Genomic DNA, 22835 nt, shown 5'->3' with positions numbered 1-22835 from the left:
TTTTCTCAGCAGAACTAGCTCCCCTGAATTATGTATTTATTCCCCCTTTTTCCCTAAAGATGTAGCTATATACACAAATGCATTGAGTGACATCTACGCACCCCTCCTCATCTGTTTTTGTATGCAGAATATGGATGTCCTGTTGTTGCTGTCCTTCATACACTGCCTGGCTCATTTCAAGAGGGAAACCTACATTAATGAGCCCTATGTAAGCCCAAGACATCTTGAAAACACAAGATGGGACCATTTTGTATACATATCAGACAATGTTTTTTTTCCCTCAAGGTTGGAATGACTCTCCATTTTTTCCTTTTATTCTTTTTCGTCTGGGGTTTAGAGGAACTGGTTATCTAAATTTACATTTTTACGCCTTGCAAATTCACAAAAGCTCCACCCTCAGAGTATTTTTGTCAATGTTGTTGTACAGGGACATGCAATATTTGCAAAAAAAGATGATTATAATCTTAAAATCAATGTGCCAAAAGTAACAATGCTGTGTAAATGACCTCTTATATATGTGTGAATATTGGCTGTTCCTCTTTTCTATCCATTGGAATATTGGCTGCTCGGGCTGGAGACTCCTTACAGAGACTTGCCACTACAGGAATTCTTTATTTGGGACTTTTCTCTCTCCTCCGATGAAAGGCACCAACAGCTGGCAGTGGTACACCACCACTCACTAAACCAAATCAGAAAGACTCTGAATTCTCCTCGTTTTCCCCACTTTGTTTGCCAAATTCAATTTACCTCAACATCGCCTGGCACTGAGAAGCAACAAAAGAGAGGCAAAGGGGAGATGTGCTCTGAAGGCTACTGTAGAGGAAGAAGATGAAAAAAGAGATGTTCAAATGAGCTTTCTCTGGACCAAGGAGAGTGTAGTGCAGATGTTTGAGGGTAAGCTAGGAAATTATTGTCATTTGTCAGAGGCAGCGCCTCACTGAATACCTATTTTGTACTGGAAATTCAAGGTGGTTTATTACTCATTGAGATTCTGATGCACGCATCAGTTATGAATGGATATTACATTTTTGCAGTTAGATTTAATGTGAATGTGAAAGCAGTTTTCAGTACAAATGGAATCAGTTATCTTGTAAATGAAGGAAAGCATGTATTTAGCTCCACTTGGGAATCTTACTTCTATCTTACCTGAGACGGTAATTTAAACAGTAATTTTTTCTTGACATTCTCATGTAATTTATTTCTTAACGCTGCCATACTCAATAAGTTGTTTCTCTGGTTATTTTGGACCATTCTGTCTCATAATGTCTAAATTTAACCTAATTTTGAAGGTACCTTTCCTTTCTGTGTTGTCTTTTATAATCATGCTCACAAATTTGGCAGAAAATATTGTCAAAGTCAAGACCAATAAAGGGGAAAATTCTGAAAATAGAAATCTATCGGTACGATCTGATCCAGTGGATGCCTGCGCCATTTATATTAATAACTTGGGGGATCGTTCACCTCAACACTGCCCAGAAATAAATCCAACTTAAAATGGAGTTTACAATCATGTTTAATCTGCCATGAAAGTGTTTTTTATAAGATAAAAATGTCACCTGGTTTTACAAGTATACACTTAAACAATAGGCTTATATTTTATCTTTGAAAGCTAAGTATTATTTAAAAAATATAGCAGTAAAACATGAGACTGCATGGAGATATGCAGACAAACTGAATCTTAATTTAAAAACAGGCTTTGTTACACTGGATATGGTAATTTTTACGCACACATGATGGTAACTGATTGCTTGCATATGGCAGCATTCATAATCAATCTTTCTCTGTCTCTTCTCTCTCTCTTCTCTGCCATGATCCTTTGTTTCTTTTCTCCAGTGTATCAGGGTTAGGACCAAGACAAGCTGCTGATGGGAAGCTCCATGGGCTGCACGCCCATTTAGTCTGCCTTCTCTCATTTCTGCCTATTGTCAAATTGAATGTACTTCTCTGAGTTCATAGTTTTTTCTCTTTGTTTGTTTTCAAAATGTGCCACTGTTGAGCTGCCTCATGTTAATGGTGCTAAGAAAGCTGACAATTATTTCTGTTCTTTCCCTTTTTTTCTCTTTGTTTTTTTTGGTTTTCCCAGAGTTAACAAAAAAGAAATGCAAAATAGATTAGGTACCTAACCCTCTTTATGAATGTATATTATACTGTTATGTTTGATGTATTCACTTCATGATTCTTTGACAATGATTGGAATTACTTTTGCTCTTTTCATTAAAAGATTACCGAGCTTTATATATACCGTCTAGAGTTGTTACCAGAAGGAATCTTAATGAACTCTTGACACTACAAAATCTTGTATATTTTTTGTGTGCCAATTTGTAACATATTTTGTAAGTGTATATTTTTCTTAGAAAGTGCTGTGAAGTATTTGTGTGTGTGAGTAACCTTTTATGCGCCTCTGTGGGCAGTGGAAAGGATATACAATGACAAGTTTCTGGTTTTAAAAACCAAAATATGAAAGTATCAACAGAAAACTAGAAATATTTACATTTTGTTGGGAGTTTTGTAATAAGACCATGATCTTGTTGTGAGAGTGTTGTGTTACTGTGCAAAACACAAATAAGCAAAGAAAAAAAAACGTGAAAACTCAGAAAAAAATATAATTTGTGAACAATTTGCTGTTTTATAGATTTTCATGTAAATTATTTGAGTATTATTTTGTTTTTTGTTTCGTTGTAACTGTTGCAAAGGTTTTAAATATTTGTGATCAAGCCTGTATGGTGATAATGTAATATTGGTAACTTGCTGAGTTTTGTAATAATGTTTATGGAGTAAATATACAAATTAAAATAAGATTTTGAATGCTGCTTTCTGAAGAGAGTTGGGTTGTGTTTTTTACCGCCCACGACTTACTGTAGCCAGTAACTACAGCATAACATCTCCATACTATTAGTTTCTTTGAAAACCAATTTTGTTCATTCAAAATAACAATTAATCCTACAAAATGCTAAATTAATATTACAAACTGATAACTGAGATTTCTGGAGTGAGGTGTAAGTGGCATATCATACCTCCCTCTGCCACAGTGATAGGAATAGGGAAGAATATAATCTGCTGTATTCGGTGCTTCGTCTTTTCACAAAACGTGTAAACATAAATACAACTTCAACAATTCCAATTAGCCTGTCCCTATTTGTTACACTGGAAGTCTGGCTTTGGCTCATGTTATTTTAATGTCATATCTAATTAGCACTCAGGCCCCGGCATTGCTCGAGTGACTGCTCATCCATAACTCTGAGCTGGGCTGCAGTGGTCCACACTGCAACTCATTCTGGCATGCTTAATTGGAGCTGGAGATACTGTCTCAGACCATAAACAGATCCTGTGATGTATGCCTCCAAATTTGTCAGGTGGTATTAGCATTGTTTTTGTTCCCTAGTCACCCATAGCAGATAAGGGAGCAGGCAAATTATAAGACGGATCGTCTACAGCGATGGATGAGGTGCACCTGTGGTTATTATGTTTGTTCGGAGTTGTTTTGTCAGTGTGCGTTCACGTTGCATTAAGAGTCAGTAGAAGAGTTGTTTATGCGTTTGTTTTTGTCATCATTACTGAGAAATGTAACACTTAAATAGAATCTGTACATTTATATCTGCAGTGTTTTGTAAAGAAGGCACATAGTTACTTATTGAGTCAAATCACGAGAACCTAACACAATTAGTCAAACACATTTTTTGTTTGGCTTGCACATTAGAAGAAAAACATGCATTTACATCCAAAGCTTTTTAGGCAAATGTGATGTGTAAAATCCAGTAATATTTGAAGTGTAGTAATCCTCGATAAATCCTTAGAACAATAGCTTTAAGGCACTACTGAGGTTTTCAACCCCAGCCCATTAGCCTCTTGTGGTTTCACTGAAAGGTTATGTATTTCTAGGTGTTAATTAAATTGGGGAATTAAGTCATTTTTATGAAAACATCTCTGTGATTCCTGTAACTGTAGTTACAAGGTTAATTTTTTGTAGGTTTGGTTTAAAAACAGCCTGTGAGCAGATGCCCCCGCCCCCCCACCCCCACAGCTCAGGGGTCACGACTGTGTCTCTACTGACATGCTGATGTATCAATACTGTCCCACCTCCACCCACTCGAACTTCCAGGGCCTGGTAATAGCCTGCAGTGCTTGTCCCTCTAAAAATCTATAGTTTCAATTTTTTGGTTCATTTCATTTTAGAGGTATAATGTTATTTCTGAATTCTACAGATGAGTTGGATGTTCGGACCTAGTTTGACCTTAACATTTGTTTTTGTGTGAGAATTAACAATACTATGTGATAGTGTTTGTAAATTTAAATTGATATCCCAATTTAGTTCATTTTAATTCAATATGTCTTTACAAATATAATATGTCCTATGCTGTATTATGCATATAATAATATCAGATACAGATACAGCTACTTCCTTTGTCCTGATACCTAAATTATTTGTACAAAAATATTTTGAATTTCTATTTATATAAAAATCGTTTTGCTGAAATAGTACAGTTTGTTTGAAAATACCAATACATGTTGCTGCAACAACTGACAGAGAGACATCACATTTTAAAATTGTATAGTCGCAAATAATTAATGGAACATTTCTTTTCAGTGTTGAAACTATTGGAAGTTGAACTCTGAAGAACGTCGTTTTTTGCACTAAACTGTCCTTTCAATTCATTTAACTTCTTGATTTTACAAGAGATAGATTTGGAGGTGTATCATTTACATTTATACATTTGAGGAAGATCTCCGAAATTTCAGTCAAACATGTTTGGGGTTAATCAATTTAGGACCTTACACATTTATTTTATTTTATTTTTTCGTTTACTTGATTAAATTGTCTGTCCATGAACATGCACTTTAAACAAAAGAATACGCTTTAAATGAAGTGCATCTCTTTTGAAGATGTATCAGGGGACATTGATTCATTAACACCAGTAGGGTGAGAGTGTGAGATCAAATGAAACATTTAGGATGCAGAAATAGTATTAAATTGATAGTAGCTATTGCACTTCTTCCGTTGCCATCTAATAATGAGACTCAGATATTTATTCTTTACCATTATCATAGTCATATTTCATTCAATATTGAATATGCTGGACCACAAAAGGTCAAAAACTGACTAAATACCACTATGGTAATGATATAATTGGCTACTTTATAATATTAATAATATGAGTGCTGCAGTTTATGATGTGACATAAATCATTAGACGCTACTGGATAAATACCAGGCATAATTATGTTCGTAAGACAGATGGTATTGTTAAAGCAATGGAAAGACGATGTACGTTGGCCATTTAAGGACACTGGTGTTTACAGATATTTGTCTTCCAGGCTGATTCTGCAGAAAGTAGGAGTATTTATATTTGCAACCGCGTCGTGGCGCTATAGCTGAGCAGAGTCGCACCGTCCAAAACAAACATCCTTTTCTTTCTGACGCCGTTCTGAGAAGAAATTCCTTGGTCTATTTTGCCCTGCGAGGTGTCTGTCAGGTAGACACGGTGAAGTGGCTTGGCCCGCCTCCCTCGTTGTGATTGGCCTCCGCTCAGACTGCTCAGCCTGAGTTCGTGAGTCGGGATTGGTGCCGTGCCCGTGTCTGCCTGTCAGACCGAACCCGGGGGGAAGTAAGTGTGGACTTCGTCGGTTTCCGGAAGATCATTGAAGCTTTTCGAAAAGAAAGAAAATGGAATCCTGAAATCGCACTTAGCTCAACATTCGAGCGTTTTTCATAGAGTGGCAGAAGAACAACGGGGCTGTACGATAACATCCGAACATCAGTGAACAGGTAGAGCATCCGTGTCAGAGGTGTATTCATCCTGATGGCCTTTATTTTCATCCGCTAGCTACTTTTAGCTGTTTGCTGCTAACGCTCTGCCCGTAACGTCATTAATTGACATCGTTTGCTGAACTAGCTTGCGGTGGTGCTAGCTGGGATGTTTTCATAATGACACCCTCGTGTTGTAGTTGGGACATTTCCACGATTGTATCCTGACATCAGCTATATTTGGGCTAAATGTGTGTTTACGTCAAGATAATGTTACCGGGGTCTCTCATCAAGAAGTTACTAGCTAAGCTACCGTTAGCTACCGCTGGGTTTCTCATTGGTAGTGAATGAGGTTAGCTACTCGGCTAGGGGTGAACAGGGAAGCTAACTCACTGTAGCGGCGTCTGTGAGCTTTACACAATTGGGTTTGTTTGGTCAATTCGTGGCCTTTTTTAAGACTCTTAGATTCGATTAAAACCACCACAAATACAGGTCTCATGTACATTCAGCAATATTTAGAGTGGACAGTGTTAGCAACCGTGTACGATGCTAATGTCCTGCTAGCTAACGCAGGCTAAGCTAGATGATGCCATTTTGTTTTTATCCCGACTTTGACCAATACTGTTTTCCACAGGGATCCTGAAACACACTCAATATCAAATTATTCACTTTAATTATTACTATTAAACAGCCATTTTTGTTTAACTCGCTGAGGAAAAGTCCATTGTACGTTACTGTAAACACAGAGTCTCAACTACCCAGTGATGCATATGTTGTTAGTCTTTGGTTTCCTTGTTAGTCAGTGGATTTTAAACAGGTTAACATTAGTTACTGGGTTGATTTCCCCTTATGATTGTGTGTTGGATTGTGATGCTGGGTTTTGACCCCAGTTTTCTCCCTGGCTGATGCTAAACCACATTTACAGATGTTAAATAAAAATAAATGTGTATTTGGTTATGATGTTCTCTTTTGCACACTAAAAGGGAAGCACTCAAACTACTGTAACACAATTTGAGTAGATGCATAGTCAATTGTACTCAGTGCATCTGTCTTTTGTTGATATACAGCTGTCTTTGTTTCTGATGCAGCAGCTGGATCTCGCTGAAGATTGGAGAACGTCCCCTCGATCTCCCCCCCTTCTGAGTCAATGGAGGGGTCTGACGGTTCGGAGCAGAGTGGCAGTGACCAGCCGGAGTCCCAGCGCAGAAGGCAGCTGGACCGCCTGGACAGGGAGGAGGCCTTCTACCAGTTTGTCAACAATCTCAGTGATGAGGACTATCGGCTCATGAGAGACAACAATCTGCTGGGAACCCCAGGTAATAAGCATTCAATATAAGTGCACTAGTAATGTTTGTGAAAGTAATTTACAGGTGAGTCAGGGACATTTTTCTGATTTAAAGCAACTCAAAGGGTAATTAGTGTCATTTAGAAACAGGTAAGGCTGGGTGTTGTTATTCAGTTCCTAGTAGGAATTCAGAGTGAATTAAAATGAAACGAAGTCGGATGCCTGACAAAATTTTTCAACAGCTGTGAGCAGGAGATAGTATTCAGTCATGTTTTATTTAGTTTTACTTATATTTTCTTTTCACTTTGAACAAATGCATGCTCATCATTATATCTTCTTAGTCCAAAGTTCAAAATTTCAACAAATATAAACATACTTTTTTACCTATTGATAAAATAAATGTTCTCCTTTCATATTCTCACAATTCAAACATGCCCAGTAGAAAGAGAAGTAACAAAAGTTAAGTATAGATGCCTATAATTTTGGATTTGTCACTGCTCAAAATGCAAAAGCCTACGGACTACTGAAGTCCCCCAATCCGTTTCTGTCCCAGGACAGTGGCAGGGGGAATGTAAGTTTGGAACGTCCTTTAGCGGAGCACCCTGCAAGGAGAGGGCAATGAATGGACGGTGGCAGGCCCTGGTAAGTCTGGAGGTTTTCAGAATTTTCTGTTGATGTTTTTAAAGACAAACAAACAGATCTATGGGCCAACATACCACAGCAATTAAGCCATGGTTCTTTTATTTTCTTTTTTAGACCTATTTAATATTTGTTATATAGCTGAACAGTTTCACTCAAGCGATTTTAACACTTTCTCTGTATCAGAACATGTGTGTTCTCATTGTAGGAAGTACAACTGTCAATTCTGCCCAGCCACCTCCCTTGTTTTTCACCCAGCAATTGCTGGCTGTCAGACTTGTGAACAGGAATTAAACATGTAATTTGAAAGTAATATGTGGATCGCTGAGTGTTTTTTCCTTCTTTAATACCAGACTTTGGTCCTGTTTTGTAATGTTTCTTTAAGGAGAGGTAACCGAGGATGAGCTGTTTAATAGACTTCAGCAAATCAAAGATGGTCCTGAGCAGCCAAATAACAACACCCCTAGTACTGAAGTTGGAGAAGAGCCAGCTGGTAAGTTTAACATTTAGTTTTTTTACTGTCACTATCAGATATGATTTCTCACTTGTTATTTCTGCTGTGTTTCAGTACAACCAGAAACCTCAGAGGATCCTGCCGGTGGAGATAGTCTCCTGGACTGGTTAAACACAGTGAGACGCACCGGCAATACAACCAGAACTGGACATCGTGGAAACCAGTCATGGCGAGCAGTAAGCCAGACCAACCCAAACAGTGGCGATTTTCGTTTCAGCCTTGAAATCAGCGTGAACCGTAACCTGGCCGAGCAGCAGGCAGCTGCCGAAGGGGAGCAAGAGTCTCCAGAGGGTCAAGAACAAGGAGTAGTGGCCAGTGCTGAACCTCCGGTCCCCATGGAGACAGAAGTGGTGGAAGAACCAGTTGTAGAGGAGTTGGCTGTCATAGTGGAGCCAGAGCCTGAGCTAGAAGAGGTTGTTTCACAAGAGATTTTAGAAGAATCTCCCAGCTCACCTGCTGCCTTGCCAGTAGAACCCCCACTGTCTCTTTCTCCACGCAGAGGTCAAAGAAGACCCCGTAGCAGAAGTCCAGAACCACGCAGGACAAGGGCGAGAACAGCCAGGAGCCGTTCCCCTCTGAGCTTGGATCAGCTGGATGGTCTCCCTAATCCACGTCCAGCTCTCAACACTCAAGTCCCTACCCCTGCTACCAGTTCTCCCCCTCTGCCTCAAGTAGAGGGCAGTTCACGGACTCGACAGCATGTTCTTTCCAGGCAAAGCACAGCTGACAGTGATGTACAGTCACCTAGGGCAGGTGCCGAATCTGTCCCAGAGGTCCAAAATGTTGAAGCTCAGGAAGGAGAGGCTGCTGGGGGAGAGGCTGGAGCAGCAGGACGCCGTCCACCTACTATTATGCTAGATCTCCAGGTGCGTCGTGTGCGTCCAGGCGAATATCGGCAAAGAGACAGCATTGCCAGTCGTACCCGCTCACGCTCCCAGAACTCAAACAACACATTTCTTTATGAAAGTGAGCGTGGTGGATTTCGTAGGACTTTCTCACGCTCTGAGCGTGCTGGTGTGAGGACCTACGTCAGCACTATTCGCATCCCTATTCGAAGAATCTCTGATGCAGGTTTGGGAGAGGCCACATCAATGGCTCTCCAGTCTATGATTAGACAGATTATGACTGGTTTTGGTGAACTTGGCTACCTCATGGATTCAGACTCTGACTCTTCAGATTCAAACCGTGGAGCGAGCACACCTTCGGATCTGGGTGAAACCCTCAACAACCCGGAAGCTACTCCTGCTGCTGTTTCGGCTCCTGCTGCCGATGTTGATGAGCCGCCTGCAGCTGCTGGAGTCAGAGCACGGACAGTTGAGACTGATTTGGTTGAGGGACTTGCCACGGCTCCGCCAGCATCTGGTGTCAGGGCTCGACCTAGACCAGCTATCAGCTTAGAGGAGCCCAGCTCGCTGCCCTTCCTGCGACTCGCCCACTTCTTCCTTCTAAATGATGATGATGAGGACCAGCCCCAGGGGCTTACTAAAGAGCAGATTGACAACCTCTCCATGCGCAACTTTGGCGAGAATGATGCCTTGAAAACTTGCAGCGTCTGCATAACAGAGTATGCAGAAGGTAACAAGCTACGTAAACTACCCTGCTCTCATGAGTATCATGTGCACTGCATTGATCGCTGGCTCTCTGAAAACTCAACTTGCCCCATCTGCCGCAGGGCTGTCCTGGTGTCGGCCAACCGAGAGAGTGTGGTGTAGCTCACAACAGACTGCAGGCCTTTTGCCTCAACCTAAATAATCTAATATCCCATGTACACGAGAGACTCTTGAGGAAATGTGTCTCCACTGTTGAAATGTATTTCCTTCATACCATTTGTGAGTTTGATCATAATGCAGTTGCAGGTTTGATACGGGGTGCGCCATGTAGTGACCTTGGGACATTTTCACTCTCTAGTAAGACTATTATTAATGCAGTCCAAAGTTAGACACAAGCAATGCATGCTGTTTGAATCGACCTGTAGTGACCAAGCAGTTTTTTGCACTGCGCCAAACAGTGCGCACAAGCAGATCTGTATCTAATAAAGAATCCCCTGGTTTTAAATGCTGCACACCTGCAGGTAGTTCAGGCACTTCAACTCCTTTTGTATTAGCTCCTAAATGGCGCCTTTATATACCATAAATTGGGTAATGGTACAAGTCGTAGTTACACCAGTTCAAAGTATTAGCTGTAAATAAGCTTGTATAAATAATTTTGAATCATACTTTGTATCATTGAATTGGTTTTGGATTGTAAATTATCTGATGAAGATTAGGATAGTGTTGGCCTCAGTTACTCGATCACAGCATCCAAATCTGGTGTAAAGCAAATAGGTGATATCGGTGTACACATCAGAATTATTTAGAGATCGTGATGTTCAAAGGGTGTAGGACATGAATTGGTTTGACATCTACAGTGTGACTTGTTCTCTCTCTCTCTTTCTGTTTTTCGTTCACCTGAAAGAAACAAACTAATATTTTGGGAGTGGCTTATACCATGAAACTTCTGTGTGACTTGTATTGATAAAAAAACATTGTTGTATAATAATAAAGGGAAAGTTAACTTCAGCTAGATTACTGTTGCAAAGCACAAGTTTAATTTGGAATCACAACATATTCCTGATCATTAAAATGATTGAGTAGTATTCATGCCAGATCGGTACGTCTTTATATTGGTAGTAGATACTGGATTTGATATCAAGTTGTTGGCATGTGAATTTCCCCATCTCAAAGATATACTAACAGGCATGCCATATGAGAAATTGAAATATAGTTGCTTTTGCTTTTTTGCCCCTTGTGTAAAAGGACCTTTACTTTTTAACCGTACGGTTTTACAATCATTTTTTTGCCAACATACATTCACTACTTTTCTCAATCTTAATTTTGCCACAAACCGGGATTATGTTTATGAATGATCTGATGAACCAATTTGTCTACACAGCTTTTGTTTTTGGCAGAGTGAAACAAACTGAAACGTAGACCTGCCTCCTCAACTCTGCCTCGTACAGGGGACAAGTTATTAATCGAAAGGTTTGAATGTCAGACTTTCAAAAAAATAGTCTGAAAATAATGAACATCGTTGTCTGTGTCTCATTCCATTGGAAATCAGGACTCGGCTCACTGTCCTTTCCCTCTGCCTCATGAGCAGACGCTCCATATCAGTGTGCAATACATGCAAAAGTGAAAGTAGTGGATTACAAACGATGATATAAATGTATACTATTCTTAAAAAATACTTGTTAAAGGCTAAAAATCTTAAATGAGGACTTATTACGTTTTTAAAATGTGTTGAAGTTCTTTTTATTTTATGTAGAAGTTCTGTAGGTTTTAATAGCACTGTTGAACAGGAACACTGGCTGAAGGAAGAAAAGTGCATCACTATTAATGCCACCCTGTCATGTTTCTCGTTTCACTGTTTGATGTCTATACCACGATTATTACCTCCCTTGTCGGGACAAAGTTTGAACGCAAGACATGGTCATTGTTGAAAATCATAAACATGTAAATGAAATGTATGTTCCCCCCCAGGCCATGCTTTAGTTCTGGCCTTATTCTGTGACCCACCCAGTACAGTATGTTAACTGGGTGTTAAAAGAAACTAACCGCTGAATTAAAGTTGTTATGCTACAAACTTTCCGTCATTCATCCCGTCTTCTTACTATGATGTTGGATCACTTCTCCGTCATGAAATAACCATTGTGTAAGATTTAGAATTTTCTAGTTGCAGGAATTGATAATATTTTATAATTGTGTTTTTAATTAATGCATAATCACCTGAAACTAAGAATCATTGAGTTTTTCCTCCCTTATAATAAGTTATTTGTCTCCACCCTTGAGTGTGTGTTCCTCCAGGGTCAGCCTTCTCGCTTTACTCTGATCTACAAAATAAACAAGGGTTCTCAAGGGGCATTTACACATGTTTATGTCACGGGACACCCCCACAGGTTCTCCTACATGCTTGGAAAAGAAGGACTTTTCCACTTCAGTAGATGTCACTAAATCCTACACAAAACTTCCTGATTCAGGTTTTATTTTTGTGGACATTGTCAGAAAGGTGTGTATTCTTTTCTACGTGTATTACTGAGGTCACCGTGAAGATGGTGTTACTGGAGTGTTCTATGTGAAGAGTTGCTTTATTTTGTCCTTACTTTTACATATATGACGGGTAGAATGATAGGAACAGAAATCTGAATATAATGCATTCAATTAAAATACTAAAACCTAATTTTTTTTTCATTTCGATTGACCAATAAACCGATATCACTTTATTGTAATCAATGCATCGGTCACGTGTAAGTTAACACGGGGTCGACAGTACAATTAAAGTGCATTATGACAATAAGTACATTTAAAATAAAACAAAGTAACAAAAGACCAATAGAAAAAAGCTTTTAAATAAAATACTATATATATCGGGGGATGTAAGTGTTACACCAAAGTGACACGTGAAGTCTGTATAAGAATATGAATATAGAAGTTATTGCACAGTTTATGCAGAAGTCATCTGAGAGTTTCCGTGTGGACAGAAACTATCGTGGTTCTCCAGAGGTGAGTGAGTGAGACAGTGGAACCAGGCAGGGAGCAGGTACACAGGAGCGTTCAGAAGCCCGCTGACACAGACTCCGGTCACAGTTCACCGCGGCACCAACGAGGAAGTGTGGCTGTGAGCTCCGGGCTGAAGATGACTCTCCGGGCTGTGGCCACCCGTCTGTCGCTTTTTCACAGGAGCCGTGTCTTGGTAAATCATTTCTTTAAGTGCTCATTGAACCAGCAGCTCACATTTAATCTGTTTCCTGCATCTTTGTGTCTGGCGGTGGAGTTTGTCCGGACAGAAACCAACAACCCGTAGAGAACGTAACACGTAGAGAAACCGAAACAAGTCGACTCATTTCACCTCTATTGTTTTTTTTCATTTTATCATTTGTGCACGAAACATCCGCCGCAAGTCTGCGTCAGTTTTGACAATCCGCAAAACCGCATATATTTCAGGGGCTCACAGCATGCAGTACACCACCACGCCGCACAGCGACGCTGCTGACACCGAAATAACATAACTACCTCTTTTTCTTTATCTCTGAAGGCAACAGCATGAATGCAAGCTTAACCAAACTCCTCTCATCTTTCAGGTTGCGTCCATTCAAACAGCAGGAGGTGTGAAATTCAAGGGAACCTGTCCAGTTCAACTGAGTCATCTGGATCATCTGGTTCTCACAGTGAAAAGTGTCCCAGACACCATCCACTTCTACACCTCTGTCCTCGGCATGGATGTCATCACTTTCAAGGTATGACACGGGCTTCGTTCATTACACATTTAATAATAATAATAATAATAATAATAATACAAATAGCAAATTTGTCTTGTTTCATATCATCCCTCAAGCACAAAACAAAGCAGATAAAAAGAAAGGAACAAACTAAGAAAAAACTGAAAACTTCAAAAGTAGAAAAAAAGTCACTCATTAGTAATGAATAATCCCACTGTTGAAATGTATTGTAATAATACTAGTAGTATTCACCTAGCAACAAAGTATTGATAATTATATGATGATTGCTAAGAACCCATAAGTTTCATAACAATAGATATCCATTTAATACATCAAGCATGTAAATGTAAATAGATATTTACTTTTTCCCTCCAGAATCTGTTTCGTGATTTTTGAAATAGAATAGAATAGAATAAATAATATTAAGATAATACTTACAGGCATTATTTACACAGTAAACAGAAATACCGGTGTTCGGAGTGTGAGAAAAAGTCCACTAGATGGCAGGCTTTGATTACGAATCAGCCACAGAATCAAACTCTTCTCAACACCCACACGTCATCTCTGCATTTGAAGGGAAACCGTAAGGCTCTGGGTTTTGGGCAGCAGAAGTTTAACCTTCACCAGCAGGGTCAGGAGTTCGAGCCAAAGGCCAAACATCCAACCTCGGGTTCTGCTGACCTGTGCCTCATCACCAACACCCCTCTGGCTACAGTAGCTACACATTTGAAGGTACTTCACCCAATAACTACAGACTGTTTAGAATTAATGTTGTCAATACTAATGCTTGAGGAGGCTAACACTAAATCCACCTGAGGTCTATGTCACATTTCTGCTTTAGTCAGTTTTGCTTGTCCTCTCCTCTGCAGGTTTGTGGTGTGGAGATAGAGGAGGGTCCAGTGGGGAGGAGTGGGGCTGTGGGGCCCATCACCTCTCTGTACTTCAGAGATCCAGACCACAACCTCATTGAAGTGTCCAACCAGGCAACATCAGAGGGGTCTTCATGAGATGATGGACATGTGAAAATCCATCCAAACAATGAACAAACTTGTCTTTTCCCAATGATTTTTCAATATAATGCCTGTATTTCTCAACACATGTAAACAATTAGTGGAGTAGATAACATTGGTTGACTGTGCAGACACACTGTTAATGTGTATTTCTTCTAATTGTGTGTTTAAAAGGGCTGTTTTATTTTTACAAAGTAAAACATGACTTGCTGAAAATAAAAGGCTCTTGTACTTGCTATTTCTGCTTATTTGTCACCGTTTTGTCACCAACTCTTATTTTCTATTTGCATCTGACCTCGTCTTTAATGTTGTTTTTGTCATCGACATTCATTGTGGCAGGTTTATATGTAAGATAAGAAAACTAATTGGAGTGCACACTGCTGATAATTCAATAGATGTTTTAGAAAAAGACATAAGGAGCAAACAACACGTTTCCCATAAATAAGCTTCTCTAATTTTATATGAGTCACTGAATAGTGACAGTCCTCGTTTGCTAGCCTGTGCTGGATTTTAAAAAAATAATAATTTTGTATTCATTTATTTTCTCATCAGCAACAAGGAGAAACATTACTGTGCAAAATAACTAATCCCAATCTGCAAAAAAAAATTGCCGGGAAAATGTGTTGATTAGTAAAATAAACAACATTTCCCAATATAAGAAGGGAAAATATTAATATCTTAATTTTTCTTGCTTGTGCTGTGGTTGAGACTTTGGTATTATTACTTAAAAACATACATAACGTCACGTTAACCTGAAAGTCAGTATTTGACTTGAAATATACAAGATCTCCCATCTACCTCACATACAATGCACACAGATATAAAGTAGTTTTAAGTTCAGGGAGGAATTTGCAGATGTGAGTGGGAAGTAAAATGCAAAGTTTCCAGGAAGATTTTTGTATAAAGGGTTTCACAGCCTTTTTGTTGTTAGCTCCTGCTGATGATTTTCCGTTCGATGACAAAACAAACGTACACAATGTGATGTCATCCATGGATTAGATCAATGAGTTCAAAGTCTTTCAACACTTTTTCCTCTACCATGTATTTTCCCAGCAGTGAACGTTACTTCCCTCTTTAGTTCACAGTGCCCCATATTAAACATTTTCCCTGAGTGTTGACGTATCACTCACTAAAGTACAAGAGACTTCTATGAATTCTCATGTGTTTGTTCATGTATCAGCGAGATTGCACAGCTGAAGCCCTCCCAATAATTTCTATTTATTCTAATACCTGTGAGTGAGAAGTGATATATGTGTGTAACATAGAAAACAAGTAGTCAGAAGAAGGGAAATGATTCATTCTCACCATCATTTTTCTGATTCCTGACAGTAAACCAACCAAACATCAGAAACAACCTGTTCAGCATTGGTTGTATGGAAACCTGATCTATGTCACAGCTAAAGTTTTATAAAGAGGCCCTCGAAGTTTGAGCTTGCCCCACTATTGTATCGTGGGTGAGGGAGAGTTGAGCGAGTATGAAACCAATATCTAAACATTATTCACTATCTACTAAGATTCCTTGGATCTTATCTTTCCCCCATCAGCCTGAAGAGCAGCCGTCAGTGATACCCTCTTTCCTTTGTGAATTTTACACCTGTGATTCATTCTCATTGTGGCTGAGGTCCCTCCCTTGTTTCCGGGTGTACTAATGCAGAACTCAATGGTTATATTATACTCCTTTGTCTTCATTTCTGTTTTTTACTCTTACAACATTTCCTTATGATAAAGCACAGCAAAGCAGGAACTGTCAATGCAGGAATGATCATCATCATCACTAACCAAAGAGCTTTCTGTCGTGCTATCTAATCAGGTTTTGTGTTACGTGTTCTTAATAATTGCTGTGTTGTGTATTAAGGACCGACCTTGCCCTAGATTTAAGAGACTTTGCCATTATTTCCTTATTGCTCTAGATTAGGGTTTTTCAGAAACAAGACTTCCTTTTCCTTCAGTATTAAGAATTCCCCTTGTAAAAAGACATAAGTCAGGGAGGCCATGATTCCCTTTGTACTTGTGAAATAGTATCTTTGCCTCTGTTTGTCTACTCCACGGGGAAGGAAGACAAAGGCAGCGCTGATGGTCACCACCACAATGTATGTGATATAAACCCAATGCTGTACTTTTATTAATAATGCAAATCCCTTTGAGGGTCACAGGTTGTGGCTGGAGCCATCTGACACTGGGTGAGAGGCAACGTGGGTATCCATCCACCACAGGACTGACATGTAGAAGTCCGGTTCCGTGCAAAATCTTCTCTATAAAAAGCCTTCTTTATTTAAGGGGGCAAGTTTACTCCTTAAAAAGTGGACAAATCCTCATAAATCTCTGAGCGATCAGCTGTATCAGTACATTTTTTGGGGACTAGAGGTGATTTTTGACGTGATTATCTGTGTAAGCTGAAATCCTTTCAGATTCAGGGCTGAACACTAAGCGCAACACAGTCTCTGGTCATTTGTTAATATTAAATGGAACAGAATCTGTTGTTATCGATACTGAGAACATTGTTGACCTGGACACAGACAATCATTTCCTACTTTTTCTCCAAAACTAACCTCCAACAGAGCATAGCAGCTAACGTTCAGCTTGAACACCAAGTACAATGGGTTTGTCTCATCATTTTGTGCATTCTTGCTCAGTTGTACAAGTAACTGAATGTCATTTGATGATATACAGCTTTCATAATGATTAAGCTCATTCCAAATTGAGAACAATAATTTCTTTATTGAGGTGTTTAGTTGAAGTAACCCATGGCCAAACAGTAAGTTTGGGAACAACCCACTGGCATGAGGGATGAGGAAATCAGTGTTTTCCCAGCACCGCTCATTATTTATAACACTGCTTGACAGTTTGATATTTATAGCAGTCACTTGTTAGCTAGTCTTACTCATAGACTACATTTTTTTTTTATTATTTAGTTTCCTGCTTGTTTCACTAGAAGGACACAGCAATTATTGTCCTGACCGTGCAAACCCTGTTAGAGACATGGGTGAACATGATTTGCTGCCAGTGACCACCCTTATAACATTGTGCTCGGCAATAGGCATAGAATGTTTCCCTCTGTTAAATGATTGATATTTACAGGGGGAGATTTGAGAGAATTTTTCTTCGAGCCAAAGAGAAAATAATATTTCTTCAAACAATTTCCCAGACAGTGCTTTTGAGTTTTATTTCGTTTTATTTTATTTTTGAACACACCAACAGAAACATAAATACGTTTGTTATGTATAACATATACTTTTTATAAATCCGACCAAAATAAATAGATCACATTTTTACAACTAATAATATGGATTAATTAACAAAATAAAAATAACATAATTCAATTATTTAGCAATACACATTAGATGAATATATTATTAGCCCAACAGGTTTCAGCGTTGTTCAGCACTGGTAAGAGAAACAAACATATTGAATAATAACTGTAGTGTACAGTGATGAGGACTGTAGTAGAAAATTAACTCAGCAAGGTTGAAAAAGTATTTTGTATAAGTGTTTAAAGACTTCTCAAGACTTTTATGACTTGTATTTACATACAACAGATTATTGATGACTTGAGCTGTTTTATGGTCGGAACTGTTTATGACGTCAATATAGTAAGACCTTGTGCGACTTAATTACCCATCAAAGGAAGGAGTGTATCTATTCTTATCACCTCAGGGAACACATGTGAATCAGCTGTTATGTTTAGTTTCCTGTCCTTCCCCCACCTATGGGAACCTGTCTGGATTGGCTCAGAGAGACAGCCCTATCCCCTGGTATATAAGATCTGTGTATCTGACTGTTCTGCATCTTCACTCTGAGACCCTTGCGGTTTCCCTGTGTTGATCCTTTCTGCAGAAAGCCCCTTATTAAATACACGTAGATAACTTTGTTGTTTCCAGCCTCTTGTATCTCCAGATTTCCATCACAATTTGGTGTCAGAAGTGGGATCGCACGTCTGGACGCATCTGGACTCGGTGTCTACGGTTGACTGATCATCTTGGAAAAAAGTTTCCAACCTTAACCTCCCCACGGGTGAGATGCAGGGACCTAGACCCGAGCCGGATCGTCTCAGCGCTGCGATCTATCTGGTGAGAATCTGAGATTTCAAGTGTAATTTATCCCAGCAGAACATAGTGTTATAGAGAAGTTGGTCTAAGAGGAACGGGATCCTCAAGACGGGTGAAAGCCCCGTAAATTTTTAACCAAGGTTTAGAAGAAACCTGGAAGGTAGACTGACGAGGTACCTTAAGGAGTTGTTTCGACTGCAACCACAGAGAGGACATAATACTGAGTGTATTTGCATTGTGTCAGGCAACTCAAAAAAAAAGCGCGCTATGTAGAGAACTTCTTTAGGGCACTATGCTTTATGTTGGTTAGGCAGGATTTTTAAAAGTGTATTAAACCGCAAAAAAAAAAAAAAAAAAAAAAAGAGACGAATTGAGAAATTACCATTGACCAAGTAATTATAAGGAAATTACTATTGATTATTATATAGGGGATACGACAGTATTTTGAGGATATTAATATTACTACGTTTCCTATTTTGCTCCTTACGAAAGTGTTTTGGAGATTGATTGAAGATAACTAAAACTTAAAATAATTTTTTTTTAAATATGGGTAAAAGTAACAGTAAAGAAAAATTTGATGGAACTGATCTGAGTAGTCCTAATATGAATTTCATGCGAAGGAACTATGGTGACACAGCACTTAGCCAGGTGAAAGTTTGGATGAATGAATGTGGGTTTCCAGAGGGGGGGAGTTTTAGCATGAGACAGCTGAAACAGCTGAAACAGATTCTAGACTGAATCTAGAGGAGAACGAAATAGTAAGTTAGGCCAGAAAAGTAAAATTTTAAATTTCAGGCAGATAGGAATGTATGTTGAATGTGGTTAGAAGAATTGCATCATAGGGACAGAAAGCACACACTGGCAGGGACAGTTAACACCTCACAAATGTATGTTCAGAGGATGCTTTCCTTTTTTGATGTTCCTGGTTCACACTCACATGACTTGCTGTCAAAAACAAAAATGATGAATGGCAAGACTTGCGACCGTGGATACAAAAGTGTGTCAATGCTGACATTTGGGAAAAGATATCAGATCCCGTGGTTAAGTAAAATCAATTTTTAAAGTGTTTAGAAAATGATTTACATCTGTTATTTACACTTTCAAGGTTGTTTAACTGGTACCAGACACAAATACAGAAGCCAAATATGCACATGCATATTTAGTTTATACAAACAACATTTTAAGGGCTCAGAGGTAATCATGATGTGGGTTTAATTAACACATGGAACCTGTGGTTATTACACCATGATCTGACAATATCTACTGTAACAGAAAGTCATCGATGGTATTACACCAGTTTTCAACTCTCTATTGAGGGCAGGTGTAATTGTTCCTTGCAAGGATTCACTAGTGCACACTCCGATTTTTTCCGGTGAACAGTATTTTTGATAAAACACAACCTGATGATTTGAGATTCATCCAAGATTTGTAAGTTGTCAACGCCGCAGTACAACTTCGCGCTTCGTCGGTTCCAAATTCTTAAAACAATCCTTTAGCAAGTTCTGAAGGATTATAAAGGATTCTCTGTTGTTGATCAGGCAAATGCATTCTTCAGTTTTTAAATTGATAAAGACATATAATACTGGTTTACATTTGAGTTCAACAGAGAAAGTTATACATTCACATGCCTCGTCAAGGCTATTGTGAATCACTGACCATTTACAACCAGGCACTAAAAAGCTTAAGATCATTAAAGATAACATCAGGAAGTGCACATTTACGATATGTTGACAATATAAGGATTAGTGATTTGTGCTCCAACTGAAGAATATTGTGAAAATTATTCTGTAGCTCTACTTAAACATCTAAATGCAGAAGGACATAAGGCAAGCCTGAAAAACTGCAGTTTGTTAAAGTATAGGTTTGTAAATGTAAAAGATCAATTTTAGGGCATGTGATCACAGCAGAGGGCAGTCCCTCTCCCCTAATAGAGTAACAGTAATTCAAAGATTCTTAAAACTGTTACAAAGAAATAAATGATGTCATTCCTGCGAATGAATTTGAACTATGCTGTCCTCGAGGAGTCCCTCAGCGCAATCGCACATGGGCTTAACAGCATATAGCAAAGTTATATAGACTGATGACACGAGAAAGCTTTCACTGACTTGAAACTGACCCTACAAACGACCTCGACTTTATGACTGCCCGACGACCCTGACCGACCTTTCACACAACCAGATGACAAGAACGGGGGAGTAGATGACGTCAGTGTTACTCCCTGATCAAGGGGGGTAAACAGAGACGTGTAGCATTTTTCTGAGCAAAACTTGATCCCAAATGCTATGTGTATGATGCTATCGTTAACATGCTATTCTGTTGGAAATGCCTAACATCAATGTGAAAAGATGTAATGTTCTTAACCCAGCTACTCTTCTTCCAACAGAAGGAGATGGTGAACAACATAATTGTGTAGTAACAATAACCTAAGTTTGTTCCCCCAGACCACACTTACAGGAAACTACGTTGCAGAATCAAGATTTACACTGTTTGTGGATGGATCAGCGTCTCGCAATTCAGACACAGGAGCAAATCAAGTTGGTTTCACTGTGGTAGCAGCACATGATACATTGATTGCACGACCTCTCCCTGCTTCCCTGTCGGCACAGGCAGCAGAGCTCACTGCTCTCATTGAAGCATGCAGATTGGCTAAAGGGAAAAGGGTTAACATCTACACTGACAGTAGATATGCATTTGGTGTAGTACATGATTTTGGCACGATTTGGAAGCACAGAGAATTCCTTACATCATCAGGCAAACCAATTGCACATCATGCTCTAGTGTCTCAGATGCTTGATGCTGTCCTCCTCCCCAAACAGGTTGCTGTATGTAAATGTGATGCTCACACTTCTAATAATGACCCAGTATCACAAGGAAATGCCAGGGCAGATGCAGCAGCGAAAGCAGCTGCTCGTCAGCCCCTATCTGCTTCACACATTCTGTTACAGGTCGACCCCACCACCCCCACGGCTGACCTACAAGAACTTCAACTTAGAGCAACAGTGGAAGAGCGTGGACTTTGGAAGAGAAGTGGTTGCACACACACACATGGGGTGTGGGTGGGCCCTGATGAGAAACCTTGTTTGCCAAAATATCTGTTTCCCCATTATGCAAAGTTAACGCATGGGAAGGATCATGTTTCAAAAGGACCGATGATGGCTGCTATTTCACAACATTGGTTCACAAAGGGGTTTTCTAGCTACGCTCAGAAGTTTTGTCAGGCATGCATAATTTGTGCCACTAACAATATTGGTAGAGGAATGCAGGCCCCACAAGCTGCACATCCTCCACCTGACAAACCATTTGACCATCTACAGATGGATTTTATTGAGCTAACACCAAGTGAGGGAAAAAAATATTGCTTGGTTATAGTTGATATGTTTTCTAAATGGGTCGAAGTTTTCCCCACATCAAAGCAAGACACAGGTGCCGTAGCTAAAGCGTTGATTACTGAACTTATTCCCAGATGGGGAATCCCAAGCAAAATCAGCAGTGACAACGGAACTCCATTTGTTAGTGCGGCACTAAAACAAATGAGTAAATATTTGGGCATTGATCTGAGAAAACATTGTGCCTATCACCCAGCAAGTGCGGGAGCGGTGGAAAGAGAAAATGGCACGCTGAAAAACAAATTGGCTAAATGCTGTGAGGAAACTGGATTGTCGTGGACTAAGGCTCTCCCACTTGTTCTCATGCAGATGAGAATGAGAATTAGACCAAAACATGGATTGAGCCCATTTGAGATTCTGTTCGGACGTCCAGCAAACACGGGCATTGGACCTGTTAAAAGACAATTGCCCTCAACAACTCTCTGTGATAATGAAATGTTGTCTTATTGTACAAATCTCTCTTCTGCTTTATCTGCCATTCACAAACAGGTTAAAGACGCACTCCCTACCCCGGCGACTGGACCACTTCATAACCTGAAGCCCGGCGAATGGGTGGTAGTGAAAGACCTAAGGCGGAAAAGTTGGCGACACAGACGTTGGACAGGACCGTACCAGATCCTATTAACGACCTACACGGCTGTGAAGGTCGCTGAGAGGACAACGTGGATTCATGCCAGTCACTGCAAGAGAGTCCCAGAACCAGACCATCCACCTGCTGCACCCACACTTAATAATTAAAACAAAGGATCGGTGAAGAGAGGGCAGTGCTGACCAGCACAGCTGTTGGTAATCGTTGCTTCGGAGAATCACATAATACACACACAGCAGAGAAGGCGACGATGAAACACCGACCTCCGTGGCATCACTTCAGTCAGCTGGGTCGGAGTGGCAGTAGAGGAACTGTTCTCTCAATATTGATGACATCAATCCCCCGCTGACTGATAACTCTTGATACGAAT

At 39.7% G+C, this 22835-nt stretch overlaps 2 protein-coding genes across 2 annotated transcripts; both read left to right on the top strand.

The window, feature by feature from the left end:
* Window positions 1–5615: 5615 nt before the first annotated feature.
* On the top strand, window positions 5616–11801 carry rlim (ring finger protein, LIM domain interacting). The gene is made up of 4 exons (XM_061079796.1): window positions 5616–5763; window positions 6831–7058; window positions 8052–8159; window positions 8235–11801. Exons 2-4 carry the CDS (start codon window positions 6890–6892, stop codon window positions 9890–9892), a joined length of 1935 nt encoding a protein of 644 aa, XP_060935779.1. The 5' UTR covers window positions 5616–5763; window positions 6831–6889; the 3' UTR covers window positions 9893–11801.
* A 997-nt stretch (window positions 11802–12798) lies between these two features.
* glod5 (glyoxalase domain containing 5) lies at window positions 12799–14682 on the top strand. The gene is made up of 4 exons (XM_061079926.1): window positions 12799–12908; window positions 13297–13452; window positions 14011–14166; window positions 14304–14682. The coding sequence occupies exons 1-4, from the start codon at window positions 12852–12854 to the stop codon at window positions 14439–14441; spliced, it is 507 nt and encodes a 168-aa protein (XP_060935909.1). The 5' UTR covers window positions 12799–12851; the 3' UTR covers window positions 14442–14682.
* Window positions 14683–22835: the final 8153 nt, after the last annotated feature.

Source organism: Limanda limanda, chromosome 10, assembly GCF_963576545.1.
Source record: "Limanda limanda chromosome 10, fLimLim1.1, whole genome shotgun sequence".
Taxonomy (NCBI): domain Eukaryota; kingdom Metazoa; phylum Chordata; class Actinopteri; order Pleuronectiformes; family Pleuronectidae; genus Limanda; species Limanda limanda.
Note: the sequence above shows the minus strand (reverse complement) of the source record. Positions and strands in the feature narration are given on the sequence as shown.